The following is a 17,342-nucleotide window of genomic DNA, read 5'->3' on the forward strand; positions in this document are numbered from 1 at the left end:
AATTAAAGGGACTCTTCTTGCTTATTTGACTGTGTTGCCTTTGTGCCACGCCCCTTTGGGTCATCACAGATGTCACTGTACTGTTAATGTTAAGATTAAGATTTGTAAAATGTCCAGCCAGCCCAAAATCAATGCCACGTTCCAGCTTGGGATAAAACGGATTCTTTATTTCATCGGAGCAAAACAAACAAAACAAGTCAAAATAATTGACCAGTCCTCGTTGTGAAAATGAAGGGGAACAACAAAACGATAAGGGGGAGTGGAAGGATGAGCTTTGGGTCCCAGGTGCGAGGAGAGCAGGCACTTTGGCCTTGAGGGTGTCCCTCCCGAAATAAATAGGAACACCTGGGGTTTTTTTTTTCCCCAATTTTTAAAAAAATCAAAAAATGGTGGGGTTTAGTCATGGTATATCTTCAGTAGGCAGGCCTTGAGGGTGCCCATGTACCGTTCCCAAAGTGCTTGATGCCTGCAAGAGGAGAAAGCCAGAGGTCTGAAAAGGTTAAGAGGATTGAAAATAAATGCAGGCAAGTCCTCGACGTACAACTGCTCATTTAGTGAGGGTTCAGAGTTACAACAGCGAAAAAAGTGACTCAGGACTGTTTTTCACACTTAAAACCATTGTGTCAACTCATAAATCATTCCTAGGCCTGTTTTAGGAGTTGCCATAGAAAAGGGAGGGGGAAAGGAGGAAGGAAATCTGGAAGAGCCGTGAAGCAGTTTAGAAGCGAAAGCACATTCCAAATCTTAGCTTTAAAAAATTGTAACTAAACTACCAGAGTTTTTGCCCGCGAATGTATTTAATTGGAGAACGTAATTGATGACACCCAGCCTGAGAATGTGCTCAATTGGAGAATGTGATTTATGACACACCCAGTGGGGAAACAGGGTCACAGGGGACTGTAAATGACGTAGGCCAGAGTTGGCTTCACACAGTTGGCTTCACACACAGCCAGTATGTCGCTTCTAATGAATCCTTTGGAGTTTTTTGAAGTTTGGCTCGAGAATCATGGTTTAATGAGGGCGATTGCTGGAATCCTAACACATTGCAGCCTCCCTTTCGTCACGGGATCAAAATTCTTGTCCACCGACTCGTATTTATGACGGTTTGCGGTGTCCTGGGGTCCTGCGATCCCCTTTTGCAACCTTCCAACAAGCGAAGTCAATGGGGAAGCCGGATTCACTTAATGACTGTGATTAATTTAACAACTGCAGGGATTTGCTTAATGACCGAGGCAAGAAGGGCCATAAAAATAGGGCAAAACTCCGTTCTCCGTGTCTTGCTTAGCAGCATCATACTCTTTGGGCTCGGTGGTGGCTGTTAAGTCAAGGATTCCCTGTCGAAGATAACGTTGCTCAACCGAGGAAAAATTCTGTCAGTCCTTTGAGTTACTAGGATCTATTTAGCAACCGTTCAAAGTTGGGGAAAAAAGTGATCTACAGCTGGTCCACAGACTTATGACCGTCACTGCGTCCCCGTGATCATGTGACAGCAGGATGCTGCAAACGGCTGGACATGCAGATGGTGTTGCTAAGGGCCCAAAGGTCGATCACAATGACTCAGGAGGGGGCCCGACCGTCAGAACTCTGAAACTGGGTCATAAGTCCCGTATTTCAGACCCGTCGTAACTTTGAAACGACCATTGAATGACTAGTGGTAAGTTGAGGATTTCCTGTGACATGAGAAACTGTGCAAATACAGGTAGTCTTTGACTTATAACAGTCCATTTAGTGACCGTTCAAAGAGTTATAAGGCACTGGAAAAGGTGACTTACGACTGTTTTTCACACAACAGTTGTAGCACCCCCACGATCAACAAGATTTACATTCGGATGCTTGACAACTGACTCACATTTATGACATGTCCTAGCAATCCCTTCTGCACCTTTCTGACAAGTCCAGGGAGGGCAGCCAGATCCACTTAATGACTGTTGTCACTCATTTAACAATGGCAGGTATTCACTTATCAACAAAAAGGTCGTAAAACGGGGCAAAACTCACTTCAACCAGGGTCTCGCTTAGCAACAGAAATTTTCGGGCTCGATGGAGGTCGTACGTCGAGGACTACGGGCACTGCAAGAAAGCAAAGGAGCGTGCAAGGGGCGCTTTACACACCTGAACATTTCCAATGAGTGTGCGCTGGCCGTGTAATGGGTCAGAAAAAGCTGCACGTCGTTGGAACTCCATTTGTCCGACCGAAACGGTTCTACAAACTTTTTTGTGGAGGGAAAAAGAGAAAGAAGAGAATAAAAATCAGAAGGTACATAGTATATGAATGCACAGAGATGGATAGATTAACAAAGTTATTGAAGGATAAAGAAGGAGGAGAATATTATAAAATATGGGACGTTTGGTACAAATGGATAAGAAGACGACGCAAAGGTGTCAAATGGTTTATGTCATACTACAAAACCATAAAACAACAAGGTTGTCGTGTAAATAAATGTAAATAAAAATGTATGCATGTACAAAATGCCTAGAATGACGAAGAAGCAAATACAGAGACATATAACACATTAATAGAAGATATTTCCAGTATAAACACTGCTATTGTAATGTTGTAAAGTGTGGAAATTTGTTTTTAAACGTTAAAACGCTGAATGAATTTATTTTTAAAAATAAATGAAATTTTCCTGGTAGGAGAAGTAATTAATTTCCGAGCTTTGGAAAGGAGTGGTTGGGCTTGAACCCCCGGCGAGGTTTGGAAAAGGGGCAGAGGCTGCGTTCCCAGAAGGAGGGGGAGACTTGGAGGAAGATCCCGGATCGCACAAAATCAGAGGCAGCTCGAATAAAATCTGAGTGGATTCAGTGCAGGGCCTCAAGTTTAGTTGACTTTATTGTCATTGCACCTCATACAACGGCATTAAATGCCATCTTCAGTGTACAATTTAGGACTACGAAAATAAAACACAAACACACATCCTTCGCATCCTATAAAACTGAATTGAAAACCCCTGATATTGCATTAATATTGCACTATAAAGTAGAATTCAGTAGAGTTACTGGGATAGAAGCTGTTCTTCAGCCTATTATTTGTGCTTGTTTTTATTATCCTGTACCTTCTGCCAGATGGTAATAGCTCCAAAAAAAAAAGGTGCCCAGGGTGAGATGGATCTTTAAGGATGTTTTGAACCTTTTTATGGCAGCGGGAGTTATAAAGCTCTTCCAGAGAGGGGAGAGGGCAAAAAGGAGCCTTCCGCTGAGTTCACCATGTCCTCTTGCTTTAATATTAATATTTAATTCCTGGATGAATTGGAGGGAGCCTCATTCACATTTTCTTAGGTCCTGTAGCCCTCCAGGATAGTATTCCTCAATCTTGGCAACTTTTAAGACGGGTGGACTTCAACTCCCAGAATTCCCTAGCCCAACAGTGCTGGCTGGGGAATTCTGGGTGTTGAAGTCCAGGCATTTTAAAGTATTCTGGCTGGGGAATTCTAGGAGTTAAAGTCCAGGCATTTTAAAGTTGCTGATTGAGGAATTCTGGGCATTGAAGTCCAGGCATTTTAAAGTATTCTGGCTGGGGAATTCTGGGAGTTAAAGTCCAGGCATTTTAAAGTTGCTGGTTGAGGAATTCTGGGCGTTGAAGTCTCTCATCTTAAAGCATGCTGGCTGGGGATTCTGGGACTTGAAATCTGCCCATCTTAAAGCATGCTGGCTGGGGAATTCAGTCCACCATTTTAAAACAGGCTGGCTGGGGAATAATGGGAGTTGGAAGTCTAGTTCTAAAAAGTATAAATGTCAGGCAGCTCAAGACCCATATTCCCAGGGCTGGGAAGTGACTCCTATTACCTTTTCCACTAGATCAATGAAAAAATCCCGGACGTCTTTGCTGTGGGTGAGCTTCGAGGCAATGTTGATCAAAGCCCGACTGAGATTCTGCAAGGGAAATGGGCAAGATCAAATGCAAATTTGATTAATCAAAATGATAAAACAAACAAAGTAAAGTAAAATAAAAATAAAACAACATATAATATTTATATATTTATATTACAAACTATTCTACAAATACAAGTTCCAGGTCTACTTGTAAGAGAAGAAACAGACATCTTGTGATCTCCGGAACAAAAATTATATTTTATTATACTTACTATGCTTTCATCAGCCTCTGCTGACATCATCAGAGTATTAAACTACCATTACAGAGATCTACGCCTTCATATACTGTATATAAAAAAATTATTAATTAATCATTAATCAATGTTACCCTTGTACACGTAATAGGCCCTTCCGGAGTTAATTACAGGTGGGAGGCGGTTGGAAGGGCCTATTACGCATGTAAGGGCTAAATTGATTAATGATATACAAAGGCATAGATCTCTGTAATGGTAGTTTAATACTCTGATGATGTCAGCAGAGGCTGATGAAAGCATAGTTAAGTATAATAAATACAATTTTAGTTCCGGAGATCACAAGATGTCTGTTTCTTCATATATAAATATAAATATAATATTAATATAAATCTATAAAATATATATAAAATAAAATGTAAACAAGGGAATCTCTAAGACAGTGTTCTCAAATCTTAGTAATTTAAAAGATCTGTGGACTTCAACACCCAGAATTCCCCAACCAGCCATGTTGGCTGGGGGATTCTGGGAGTTGAAGTCCACTCATCTTAAAGTGGTCAAGACATTTTTTTAAACAATCTTTTCTACACAATCCACATTTTGTGGTTCAACTTAGAAGGTGGGTTTTTCCCTCCCCAATGCGCAATGGCTCCCCCGTGTGGCCAGCCAATAAATAACAGCTCACAAAGCATTTCCCCGATTCACAGGAATCTGGAGAAAAATTCAGATCCCGTCCACTTTTTGTTTTTCTCTCTCTATTACCTAACAAGGAGGTTGTGGGAACAAAAGGAGGTATGCCAGGATTCAAACTCTGGGCCTGGGACCCTGCAGGACCCACCTTAAAATTGGCTTCCATCTCACTGAACACTGAGATTTTCCCCCGCAGTGCTGTGCACACCAGGCTGTGAAGTATAAAGGGGAAGTGGTAGGAAGAATTCAGGAAATTTTAGAGAAACCCCCACCCATGAGCCTATTTCAAGGCTGGAGGTCATCTAGTCCAACCCCCCGGCTTAAGCAGACCCTATAACCATTCCAGACAAGTGACTGTCCGGCCTCTTCTTAAAACCCCAAGTGATCGCAACTTCTGGAGACAAGCCATTTCCACTGGTTTATTTATTTTAAAACATTTTCAGAACTATTTTAAAACGCAAAAAGCTTCCTCCCCAAACGCGTAACCCTCTAAGATGGGAATTCGACCCCACCTGCCACCCGCAGCAAGGGTTTAAATCCAAAGTGCAAAATACAGAGAATCCTCAAGTTACGACTGCAAAGGAGGCTGCCCACTTCGGTTGTAAGTCGAAACAGTTGTAAAACAGGGTTGGCCGTACGACTGGCAAGGTTTTACAATGTGACTGTGGCAGTCCCTGACAGAAGCCATTCCCTCCGTTTGTTGAAAATTGGAAATTAATTAGAGAAGCTAAGGTATTGGACTAAAACACACACATGGCTGGAAAAAATGATTAAACAACATATAGATTTGAAGCCTGAAACCTTCCTGCTAGGAATGGTACCAGAAGGTTATGGTAAAGAAAAGACTTAAATCAATTATACATGTTTTAACAGTGGCTAGAATTGTATTTGGCCAAAACTGGAAGAGTGATAGGATACCAATAAAGGGAAAAATAATTGAAAAAATATTTGAATGTGCAGAAATGAATAGACTGACACTAGACATTAAAGAAGAATCTGAATATTATATGGTATGGGATTTGTTTTATCAATGGATAGAAAATAGAACAAATTAAAAGGGATTGGATGTATTCATCGAGCAATAAGAGAAACTACTGTAATAGATATATTGGATCTCGTTTATACTATATATATGGGAATGTGATTATTGTTGTATTGTTAAGTTTGATAAGAAGAATATTATTAATAATGGTTAGCAATTGAAATATGTAATCGACACATGACTGAAATGGAATGGATATGTTGCATGTAAAAAATAAAAACTTTTTGCAAAAAGAAAAGGAAGAAAATTGGAAATTAATGGCTGATTTTTGGCAAAAACCACAGTAAAATCTGAGGCGCAAATGCAGGAGAAAGCCACTGTGCATTAAGATGATCTGTTGCTCAGCATTCAAAGTACAATTGTGTGGGATGTCAGATCCAAGTTGTAAGTCCCTTTATCGGGCAGGTCGTAACTCTGAACGGGTTGCTATAAGGACCAGTCGTTAACTCGAGGAGTTGCCTGTAATTTGCAAAATCTACTAGCAGGGAAGAATCCAATCTCTGCTTCGACCCGGCGCGTTCTGCTCTTTCTCTCTCCAAACTGAGGGACAGGGTGCTAGTCCTCAGCGTTCTCCGAGGAATTGAGGCTGCCCTTTAGCTTGCTATACCTCGCCAAAGGAGCTGTGTTGCTTCCCCTGGATGCGGAGGTGAACCACTCAAAAGTCTTGGGAGAGTGTCGGGGCTCTGGCAGTTTCCCCCATTTAAATCATGAGCCTTGAGCCAAACTTCCAAAACTTAAAAGAGGATTTATTAGGAGTAACCATGCCGGCACTGCCTGGGTGTAGCCGACTCTGAGGCACATAATTCATTGTCACCCTTGACCCTGGTTTTCCCTCCATCCCCTGGGTGTATCCTAATTCATATTCTCCAATGGGATACAGCCATAGCCCAGAGTCATCCGTCAAGTTCTCCAGTTAGAATTTTGCCTGGCAGAAACTTCAGTCACCTAGTTACTATCTTTGAACAACTATTAATGGAATGCACTTTCGGTTTGCAAGCTGCCCCACTGCTCCCCCCTCCCTTTCTGTTGGCAACTCTAAAAAGACCAGAGAAATATTTTATGTGTTGACAAGAGAGAATGAAAAGTCATCAAATGATATTTAATTCACGGCACCTCCCGCCAGCTCCTAACAACTTATTCACCTGCCTTGCAGGGAAAGTGCAAAACTCTAATTGCCCTTGCGCCAAAACTCTGAATATTCTGCCAATCTCCTTCCCAGGACACACACATCCCCTGCCTCCATATACCTCTTGTGCAGATCTAAAAGATCTTTATCTGCAATCAGAACTTTTAACTCTTTCAGGCCCTGTAAAAATTCTTTATCCAAGTCGACGTCCATGTCGTCCACATTGGTATCTGCCAGGACAAATAAAGTGAGTCATTTATGGATCTGTTTGTTCATTTCCACTTTTATATTGCTTTAGTAGCTCATTATCTGTGCTTCACTATGAAATTATGTGGTCGGGCTTAGTTTCTGGGGAGGAGACAAAAAATTCTGCCTCTGCCTACCAGCATCCATTGGTATTCATCTGGCTAGCGTCCTGTCAGTGTGTGAGATTTGAGGGCTGTTTGGAAATTGAAACAGTATTTGCTGTGTGAACAAAGAGACAGCAAGGAGCCTGGGCATGGCTTAACTCAACTGTTCTGTACTAAAGCTGCTTGGTGCTGCTGTGAAACTGAAACTGGAACTCCTCTCCTCTGCTGTGTTTTGCATTTGGAAGAGATTTCTTTTCAGGTGGGGAGGGGGAGTAGAACTCCTTAGCATCAGAGTGTGTTAATAATAATAATACAGGAAATACTATGGCTCTGATGGTCATTTTGAAAAATCTTTTCTGAGCGAGCACCTGGAAGCCAAGAGAAATCTATGTGCCAAATTTCAAGTTTGTAGGCTTTACGGTTCTGGAGATTTTGTGATGATGTGTGAGCGGTATTTCACTTTTATATATATATATAGAAGATAAGGAACCCAAGGTGGTGATTGTAGGTAGTAAAAGACGTTCGGGAGGCTCAGAAGGGACCTTCCCTAGTTTCTCAGGCTCCAAGGGGAGCGGGGGAGAGAATTCAGATCTATGGAAAGAGTTCAGAGTGTGTGCAGGGATGTGTAATGATATGAGGGGAAGACCTCCGGAGACGAGAGCAGAGACCCTGCCCAGGAACAGTCAGATAAAAGGCTACTTAGCCTTCAGTTGCATTACAGGCAGGGCAAATGCTGGGCAGAGACCCACCCTAGTTTCTCAGGTTGTATAGGGGCAGGGACGCGGTGGCTCAGGGGCTAAGATGCCGAGCTTGTCGATCAGAAATGCCAGCAGTTCGGCGGTTTGAACCCCCAGCGCCGCGTCATGGAGTGAGCTCCCATTACTTGTCCCAGCTTCTGCCAACCCAGCAGTTTGGAAGCAAGTAAAAAATGCAAGTAGGAAAATAGGGACCATTTTGGTGGGAAGGGAACAGCGTTCCGTGCGCCTTGTTTATTCATGCCGGCCACATGACCACGGAGACGTCTTCGGACAGCGCTGGCTCTTTGGCTTTGTAACGGAGATGAGCAGCGCCCCCTAGAGCTGGAAGACGACTAGCATGGATGTGCCAGGGGAACCTTTACCTTATATGGGGAGGAGGAAGAATTGCACTTTCAGATTTGCACGACTCTCTTAATGTTGTTTTACAATAAAGCAGAATTAGTTTATCTGGTTGTGTTTCCTGTTGGGTAAACCCGATGCAAGTTATGGCAAAACCTCCCTAAAACTAAAAAGGAAGATTGAAAATGGGGTCAGTGCTGCTGTTAAACCTACAACAATCCTTCGCTGCGGGTACCACGGTCCCTGAATCCCCGCTGGAGACCATACCCTGAAGGATCTGCCCTCTTACCCATGGCCCCCAGAGTCCAGTTCTCGATCATCTGCTCAGCGCAGTAGGCAAAATCCTCGAAGCTCAAATACTGCAGTTTCTTCTTCCCGGTCTCAAAGCGGCTGTTGGCGAAGAACACGATGGCGGCGTAGTCCCTGGTGGGGCAGAGGGGGGGGAACGGAGAAGGTTTGGGGGGTTTAAGCAGGGCAGCTTAACCACTAGGGCAGCTGGTCAGCAAAGATAAAGAAAAGGGCCTTGATCGGTTTGGTGAAACTGGATATTAAGTTTACATTATTTACATTTTCTATTCTTATATCTATTATCGATCCAAATAAACCATGTTTCCCATACTGCATTATATTCTTGTGCCTGCTTTCCCTTTTAATTCCATAGTTAATTCATCCATTTCCACACGCTCTAAACTTTTTTTTATTAATAAGCCTTCAGGTGGTATGGAGTTTTTCTTCCAGTACTGAGCGTATGAAATTCTTGCCGCTGTTAATATATGTAAATATAAGATATTTTGTCTTTCTTTTATAGTTTTTTATTATTATTATTATTCCTAAGAGGAATAATTCCGGGACAAAATCCAGTTTGTTTTCAGTTAACTCTTCTAACCACGTTTGAATCGTTTTCCAGTATTTTTTTTTTCGCTTTGGGACACGTCCACCAAGAATGAAAGAAGGTACCTTGTTGTTGCCCACATTTCCAACAATTTGGTTTTAAATTTAGCCAGTCTTGAGGGTGCCAAACACCAACCATACAACATTTTAGGTTGGTTTTCTTTATATGCCGCCGGTTCGGTTATTTTATCATTCACATTCCAGATCTCTGATGTTAAGTTTACATCTGGTTCACTGAACCAGTAGTTGAACCGACCGGCTGGCCCCTCCCAGAAGTCTCCAGGTGGTCCGTTTTGGATGCAGGTAGGTGTAGGGTCTGTGGGGAGGCTCTGGGACGGCGGAAAAGGGACCGAACCGGAAGTAGGGAAACGGGCCTGTTTCCGGCTTCCGGAAGGCCTCCGGAGCCCGGGGGAGGCCCAAGAGAAGCCTCCGGACTCCGGGGAAGGCAAAAAAAAATGGCCCCCTGGGAAGTTCTGATAGGCCACGCCCACTGTGCGCCACACCCACCCAGCAACTGGGCAGAGAAGCGGCTACTGGGATTTTTGAATCCCACCCTGGTCTTGATCTATCGGCCCAAGTTTTGAGGTCCATTGAGCGCAAAAGGCTTAAGGTTTCTGCTTCAGGCACAAAATGGCTTCTCTCTCTCCAAGCTGTAGTTTAGATGGGAAAAAAATAAGATTTCCTTATTCTATTTCTTTGGGGGTGAGCCTTTTCCTGCTTACGGCTTTGGTGGGGGGTGGGGGTTTTGCATTCTGACCGTGCTCAGGAGCACATCCTCTAGCAAGGGTGCCCGCAGCAGTTCGAATCTCTGCACCCTCCACCCCAGATTTCCTGTTATTCCGGACAACACCACACAGCGAGTGGGGTACGTGGACCAAATGGTGTAATTCTTTACTGAGATCTCACCTCACCTCTGGGGTCTCCGGTCTAGATCAGTGTGTCTCAACGTTAGCAATGCTAAGAGGTGTGGACTTCGAACTCCCAGAGTTCTCCAGCCAGCAAGGCCAGCGGGAGAATTCTGGGAGTTGAAGTCCGCGTGTTTTAAGGTGGAGAGATAGTGCTGTAGCGTGTGTGCAAGAGAGAGAGAGGGAGGGAGGAAGAGGGAGGGAGGGAGAAAGAGCAGGAAGGGGAGAGAGAGATGGAGAGGAGAATGGGGAGGGAGAGAGGAGAGAGAGAGATGGAGAGGAGAAAGGGAGGGAGAGAGACAATAGGAAGAGAGAGATGGAGAGGAGGGATGGAGAGAACAGGAGGGAGAGATGGAGAGGAGAGAAGGAGGGAGAGAGAGAAATGGAGAGGAGAAAGGGAGGGAGAGAGACAATAGGAAGAGAGAGATGGAGAGGAGAGAAGGAGGGAGAGAGGGAGAGAGAGAGATGGAGAGGAGAAAGGGAGGGAGGGAGAGAGCGCAGGAGGGAGAGGTGGAGAGGAGAGAAGGAGAGAGAAAGGGGGAGAAAGAGCAGGAGGGGGAGAGAGGGAGAGAGAGAGATGAAGAGGAGGGAGGGAGGGAGGTCTTGAATTGCACAAAAACTTTGCAGGGTAGACTTAAGGGAGGGAAGGAGGGAGAATGTGTGCGAAACAGAGATTGATCCAAATTCTCTCAATGAATTCTCTGGTGGATTAGATGCCCACAATCTGGGATTCACAGAATCCTAGGGCTGGAAGGGACCTTAGAGATCTTCTAGTCTAACCCCCTGCCCAAAATAAAGAGTCCTAATTACTCTTGAGCACATTACATCATCCATGCTTAGTTTCGTACCTGGCTAACCGGTCGGAAAGCAAGAAATGCTGCTGGATGTTTTCTACTAACGACCCGCGGAGTTCCTCCACGGCTTTGAAAACACGCTTGAAATTGTCAAACTGAAACAGAAGGGGGGAAAAAACAACGCTTTACATCAGGGGCCTTCAAACTTGACCGCTTTAAGAATTCCTCCTCCTCCAGTCATGTTAGCTCAAGGAATTCTGGGAGTTGAAGTCCACAAGTCTTAAACTTGCCCAGGCTGAAGACTCTTATGATAGATGATTAACAGATAGCTACAGATTAGAGACAGATGATAGATAGATAGATAGATAGATAGATAGATAGATAGATAGATAGATAGATATCAGGGGCCTTCAAACTTGACAGCTTTAAGACTAGTGGACTTCAACTCCCAGAATTCCTCCTCCTCCAGTCATGTTAGCCCAGGAATTCTGGGAGTTGGAAGTCCACAAGTCTTAAACTTGCCAAGTTTGAAGACCCTTATGATAGATGATTAACAGATAGCTACAGATATTGATTAGAGACAGATGATAGATAGGATATAGATAGATGATAGACGGATATAAGATAGACAGATCTACAGAAGTTATAAATTAGAGACAGAGGATATAGATGATTAACAGATATATTGATTAGAGACAGATGATAGATAGATAGATAGATAGATAGATAGATAGATAGATAGATAATCAGGGTTTAGATAAGATAGATAATCAGCTTTAAGACTTGTGGACTTCAACTCCCAGAATTCCTCCTCCTCCAGTCATGTTAGCCCAGGAATTCTGGGAGTTGAAGTCCACAAGTCTTAAACTTGCCAAGTTTGAAGACCCTTATGATAGATGATTAACAGATAGCTACAGATATTGATTAGAGACAGATGATAGATAGGATATAGATAGATGATAGACGGATATAAGATAGACAGATCTACAGAAGTTATAAATTAGAGACAGAGGATATAGATGATTAACAGATATATTGATTAGAGACAGATGATAGATAGATAGATAGATAGATAGATAGATAGATAGATAGATAGATAATCAGGGTTTAGATAAGATAGATAATCAGCTTTAAGACTTGTGGACTTCAACTCCCAGAATTCCTCCTCCTCCAGTCATGTTAGCCCAGGAATTCTGGGAGTTGGAAGTCCACAAGTCTTAAACTTGCCAAGTTGGAAGACCCTTGCTTTACGTCATCTTGGGAGACAAACCATGCTGGTCTGGGGTTGCAGCCCCTGGTCCATCTAACCGATTTTATTTATTTGCATCCCGCCTTTATTACAAACAAACTGTATTTACAGGATACTGGATCATCAAGCATCTGCAAAACATATCTGCCTTTCACCCCAGTCAGTTCAGAGTTACTGAAAACAAGAGAAAAGCTAGTTTTGGGAATTCAGGCCTCAACTTACCTGCCGGCGGCAACTTTTAAGAGTCACGCCGGTTTTGGCACTGATATCATCCAGATCTTTCTTGGTCCCTTTCGATAGCTTTTTCCCCAGCACCTCACGCACAAAAGCAGCATTGAAGGCATAGTACCTGAAAAGGAATAAAACACTGCTACTACAGGTAGTCTTCGACTTACAACAGTTCCTTGAGAGGCCGTTCAAAGTTACAACGGCCCTGGCCAAAGAGGCTTAGGGACCGTTTTTCACACTTATGACCGTTCCATGGTCACGTGATCAGAATTCAGACACCTTGGCAGCTGACTCATACTTATGACAGTGGGAGTGTCCCAGAGTGACATGATCCCCTTTTGCGACCGCCTGACGAGCAAAGTCTGTGGAGAAGCCAGACAGCCATGTCACTAATTGAAGAACTGCAATGATTCACTTAACAAATGTGGCAAGGGAAGTCTTAAAATGGGGCAAGACTCCATTAACACATTTCTCACTTAGCAAGATAAATTTGGGGCTCCATTATGGTCGTAAGTCAAGGACTATCTGCACTGTTACAGACAAGCGGCTCTTCATGAAAAACCTCCAGTGACTCACAGGACTGGATTTGCATACAGTACTTTTCTAAACAATAGCTGGGTTGCCATAAAGTGAGTATGTGGCCCAAATCCAACCCAGGGACCCTGTCAGATCCTGTTGTGGTTCACCAGCAGCAGGTGCAGATGGCTGAGGTCTCAGCGAATCAAGGACTCAGGTGAGGGGCCTGCGTGTGATGCAGGGATGGGGCCAGGACCATCAGGGAGTGGAGTGCTGCCTTCGGAGAGTGTGGAGGCTGGCAGCAGTGATGAAGAGGCCCCCAAGGAGCCCGTGCCCAGTGTTCATGCACGCAGGGCTTCTCAAAGGAAAGAGCAGCCTCAGCAGTACGGGCAACTCAGAAGTAAGGCTGCAAGGTAATGTCCCCTCCCTTAAGAGATAAAAGACAGCTGAGAAACTGGAGTTCTTCGCAGGAAGCAAAGAAGTTTTTGCACTGAAGCCTTGTGGACGTTCGGAGTATCTGCATTGGTGTTTGGAGACTCTTTGTGTTTGAAATATTTCTTGGTAACTTTATCTAGTGTTCTTGGCAGCCTTGCACCACCTTGGCAAGGCTCGTTCTTATCAGAGACAATTAGTTTGAAACAGCCTTTTAACCGGGAAGGAACGGAATTCGTAAAGAAACATTAAAAAGTTTTGCTGTTACCTGTTTGGTGTTTGTTTCCTTGGAACAAGGTTTGGGTCAGAACAGATCCCTAGAGTGATACTGCCATTCAGCTGGGGGGTGGAGGAAACACCTCGAATGTAATTCTTTTTTATACCTCTGACAACTGCTATTTTATAACCTTTATCCTGGCACCTAATCGCCCTGAGATTTTCTCACCTTTTGGGGAGTGTACAAAGGGGGGAGGGCCATGTGGGTTGATTCACTCTGAAAGCCAGCGGAAGATGACCCTGGGAATGCTTGTTTACCTGGTTCTCGGGACTGCCGTTACAATAACATCTCCACACCTGTGGATTGGCTGAATCCGCACTGGACTGGAGGGAGGGGCTTTTTATGCCTTATTTATAACTGTATTGCCCGAGGGGATTTAGAGTCTGCTTTGCTTTTGTTCTGCTATCACTTAGCAGAAGGTTCTTAGCAAAAGGTTCCTTTGGAAGCACCTAACTTTCAAGAGTTTTTACTTTCTCGAGTGAGAAGGAGGGGCAGGAGCTTACAGGGCATTTCCTCCACTGTCCCATTTGTCAAGCCTACCTCTCGATCAGCATTGTCTGCCGGCAAGGCGGGATCTGAAAAAGCAGCTGGTTCAGTAGCTTGGGAGGAGAATGGAGGAGACGTTCCAGCATGTAGAAAGTGCGGTAATGGTCCATGGTGTCGCTTTGGAGAACGTCAACCGTGGCGCCGGTCTGCTCCAGGATGCCAGAACGCAGCCGAAGAGAGACGGCATCATCCACTGGGGAAAGCCAAGAGGGAAAAGTTTGCCTCTCAAGGAGTAAGATTCACACTGACGGAAGATTTGTGGACTGAAAGTATTTGTGCCTGGCTTTAAGGCTAGTGTGACCAATCACAGCCAAGAAAAAGCATGCAAAGACCTACTCTCATGCCCCTGTTGGAGTCTGACTCCAAGGGACAGGAACAACAGCCGACAGGGAGTGGGAGTGTGGCTCCGGAGGTTGTGGAGAAAACTGGGGAAGGGCACAGACCGGCTGGGCATTCAGAGGAAGACCCAGGCCCATCCCCTCTTCATCCTAGGGCACACAGGGAGGAGCAGATAAGGGAGAAATGTGAATGGCGTGGTCTATGGGGGAGGAAGGGGCCCTGATGCCCTTCATGGGCTGCAGCTGTGAGGACTGTTTTAAAGGACAAACTGCGCATGGCCCAGTGCTGGAAGCAAAGTGTGCATTATTTTTGTCAGAGCTTATCTGTGTTTTGGCTTCCTCCCAACTGTGGTTGCCTTGTTATCTGGTAGAAGTCTGCAATTAATCATCCTTGCCTGCCATAGTAATTACTTCAGTGTGGTTTGTGTTGGGTTTTTTATTTCGAATTAACTTTACTTCGGGTGTGGACTGCATTTACTCCCACCGTAAACTTTTTTCTTTAAGAGTTTTGATTTCCAGAGGAAGATAATTGGACATTGGGACCAAGTTGGAGGCATTAAAGGAACTTTATTCTATTTTGGTGACTCGGTTATTTTTGTGTCACACTCCTTTGGGTCATCACAGCTACAATGAAAAACATGCAAGAATCTAGTTTATGTTCTCCTAGGTTGCCAGGATTGGGGCTTTAGAGATCATCTACTCCAAAGTTTCTCAAACATGACAGCTTGAAAATGGGTGGACTTCATTTCCCCAAGAATTCCCCAGCGAACATGCTTTAAGATAGGAAAACTTCAATTGCTGGCTGGGGAATTCTAAGAGATAAAGTCCGCCCATCTTAAAGCATGCAGGTTGGGGGATTCTGGGAGTTGAAGTCCACAAGTCTTAAAATTGCCATGGTGGGGGACCCCTGCCTTAGATTAGGGTTTCTCAACCTTGGCAGCTATTAAGATGGGTGGACTTCAACTCCCAGAATTCCCCAGCCAGGGTATTTTAAGATAGGGGGGATTTCGACTCCCAGAATTCCCCCAACCAGCTCAGGAATTCTGGGAGTTGAAGTTCTCTCATTTTCAAGTTGTCATGGCTGAGAGACACCGTTTCAAACTGTCTTTTTTCATGAGAAACGGACAACAGATGTGAAAGATTGAGACTTACCAGAATATCCATCTAGCCACAGCTGATAGACTTCTTCATCGATCAAGGTGGTGTTCCCCACAAAAATGTCCAGATTGCTGGTCATAATTGATGGGAGTCCCTCTCTTTCAGCACAGAATCCCTTGCCGGCATCAGGTTGCACTGCTCAGCCTAGAAGGAAAGCAGAGAAGTCATGGTTCTAGCCCACAAGCTTTTTTTCCATCTCTGAGACCTTCCCAGCCACAGCATCCAAGAATTCTTCCCACATTTGTAGAGTTTTCCCAACCTGGTTGTAAGTTCTTGTGTTTTATGGTGTTTGGGGAATTCAACAGCCAAATACCCCCCAAAATATTGAAGGATACTGAAGGATGGGGAAAAAAGTTAAAATAAAATCACTCTGGTCACCACAGAAAGGAGGGTGGTTAAACCCTTTTTGTCCAAAAGCAAGCACAAGTGGTGTATTAAATTTATTATTATTTTTTAAATATTCACTTTAAAACAGTGCATGTTCATATGAGAAATCGACAAAACCGTACTCAATTTTTACACATTTTGGGGGATGGACCCCTTAAAAATTTTTATCCAACGAAAGGGATGGGGACTCAATCACAGGAAAGAATGCACTCTAGGAAAAGTCTTATTTTTAAATGCTATTTTATAGAAGGAGTTAAAAATCTGATTAATATTCACAATAGCTATTATTTTCCTCCTCTTTTCTTGAATGCCCTTCTTGTGTTTTTATTATTTCCCTCCTCGCCAACCATTCTGCTTCCCCGAGAAAAGGAAGAGGCGAGGCACTCCGTACATGCTCACAGGCATCCAAGTCTTGGAAGACAGAACCCCACCCCCGCCTTGGTGGATAGAACCTCCCCGTCTCGATCAGCGGCCCACGTCCGCACAAAAAGGCCAGCCAGTCAAGCCCCTAACGGCCCCTCAAGTCCCAAACGGCCCCCCTCGATATCCATTTCTCCCCTTTCCAGCTGCAAAAAAACCCCACCAGCAGCCATTTGCCGCTGTTTAGATGGAACGCTATCACATGACCACTACGAGCAGAATCTCTTCCGGGTCGCCGCCGGCCTGGAAGGGATTTGCGCATGTGCCCCCCCGGCCATATTCTCGGTTTCCATCTTTACCGCTGGCATGAGCGGCAGGTGCACGAAGGCCTGTCAGGCGGCGCTTGCCAGTGGTAAAGATGGAAACCGAGACTGGGGGGGAGACAGCGCGTGCGCAAACTCCATCCATCGTTATAGTTCATAGATAGGTCATAACAAGCCTAGGATGGGGCTTATGGGTGTTGTGATCCGATGCATTTCAGAGAAGGCTTCCTTAGGGCGGTTTAAGCCTTCTGGAAGGAGCAGCATCAAATAAAATTTAAACAAGCATACACGCATATTTTGAGACCTAAAATGGGACTGGAAAATAACTAAGGACTAGTAACATGATTAATGAGTTTTGTGCACTTTTTAAAAATGGATTCCTCTGGGCTATGGGACTGGAAATAGTGCTGAAGCTGTGGACTAGAAACATGATTAATTCACTGTTGTGTGCATATAAAAAGGTGGATCCCTTTGGGCTTTGGGACTGGAAATAGTGCTGAAGCTGAGGACTAGAAGCATGATTAATTCATTGCACATATAAAAAAGTGGATCCCCTCGGGCTTCGCGGC

At 44.3% G+C, this 17,342-nt stretch overlaps 1 protein-coding gene across 3 annotated transcripts; it reads right to left on the reverse strand.

Moving 5' to 3' along the window:
• Window positions 1-146: 146 nt before the first annotated feature.
• On the reverse strand, window positions 147-16,720 carry FIBP (FGF1 intracellular binding protein). 3 transcript variants are annotated; one of them, XM_026716440.2, is made up of 11 exons: window positions 16,674-16,720; window positions 15,698-15,847; window positions 14,202-14,400; window positions 12,431-12,557; window positions 11,014-11,114; window positions 8,659-8,792; window positions 7,044-7,152; window positions 4,903-4,966; window positions 3,787-3,873; window positions 2,113-2,210; window positions 147-466 (listed from the first exon to the last, which is right to left on the reverse strand). In XM_026716440.2, the coding sequence occupies exons 2-11, from the start codon at window positions 15,780-15,782 to the stop codon at window positions 397-399; spliced, it is 1,074 nt and encodes a 357-aa protein (XP_026572225.1). In that variant the 5' UTR covers window positions 15,783-15,847; window positions 16,674-16,720; the 3' UTR covers window positions 147-396. The 3 variants fall into 3 exon arrangements, with proteins under 3 accessions (XP_026572225.1, XP_087769745.1, XP_087769746.1); XM_087913619.1 differs by having other exon boundaries at window positions 16,482-16,720; XM_087913620.1 differs by having other exon boundaries at window positions 16,367-16,720.
• Between the last annotated feature and the right edge of the window lie 622 nt (window positions 16,721-17,342).

The sequence above is a fragment of the Pseudonaja textilis genome, chromosome 16 (genome assembly GCF_049901715.1).
Source record: "Pseudonaja textilis isolate UNSWEBS1 chromosome 16, rPseTex1.2, whole genome shotgun sequence".
Lineage (NCBI taxonomy): Eukaryota > Metazoa > Chordata > Lepidosauria > Squamata > Elapidae > Pseudonaja > Pseudonaja textilis.

What these genes read in the sequence shown, in the direction of transcription:
- FIBP (XM_026716440.2), bottom strand. Translation starts at nt 15,782, where the DNA reads ATGACCAGCAATCTGGACATTTTTGTGGGGAACACCACCTTGATCGAT. An exon ending in CTTTCCGACCGGTTAGCCAG is followed by an intron (nt 8,793 to 11,013) that starts GTACGAAACTAA and finishes CTGCCCCACCAG; the next exon opens with GGACTACGCCGCCATCGTGT. An exon ending in CACTCATTGGAAATGTTCAG is followed by an intron (nt 467 to 2,112) that starts GTGTGTAAAGCG and finishes CTCCTCTTGCAG; the next exon opens with GCATCAAGCACTTTGGGAAC.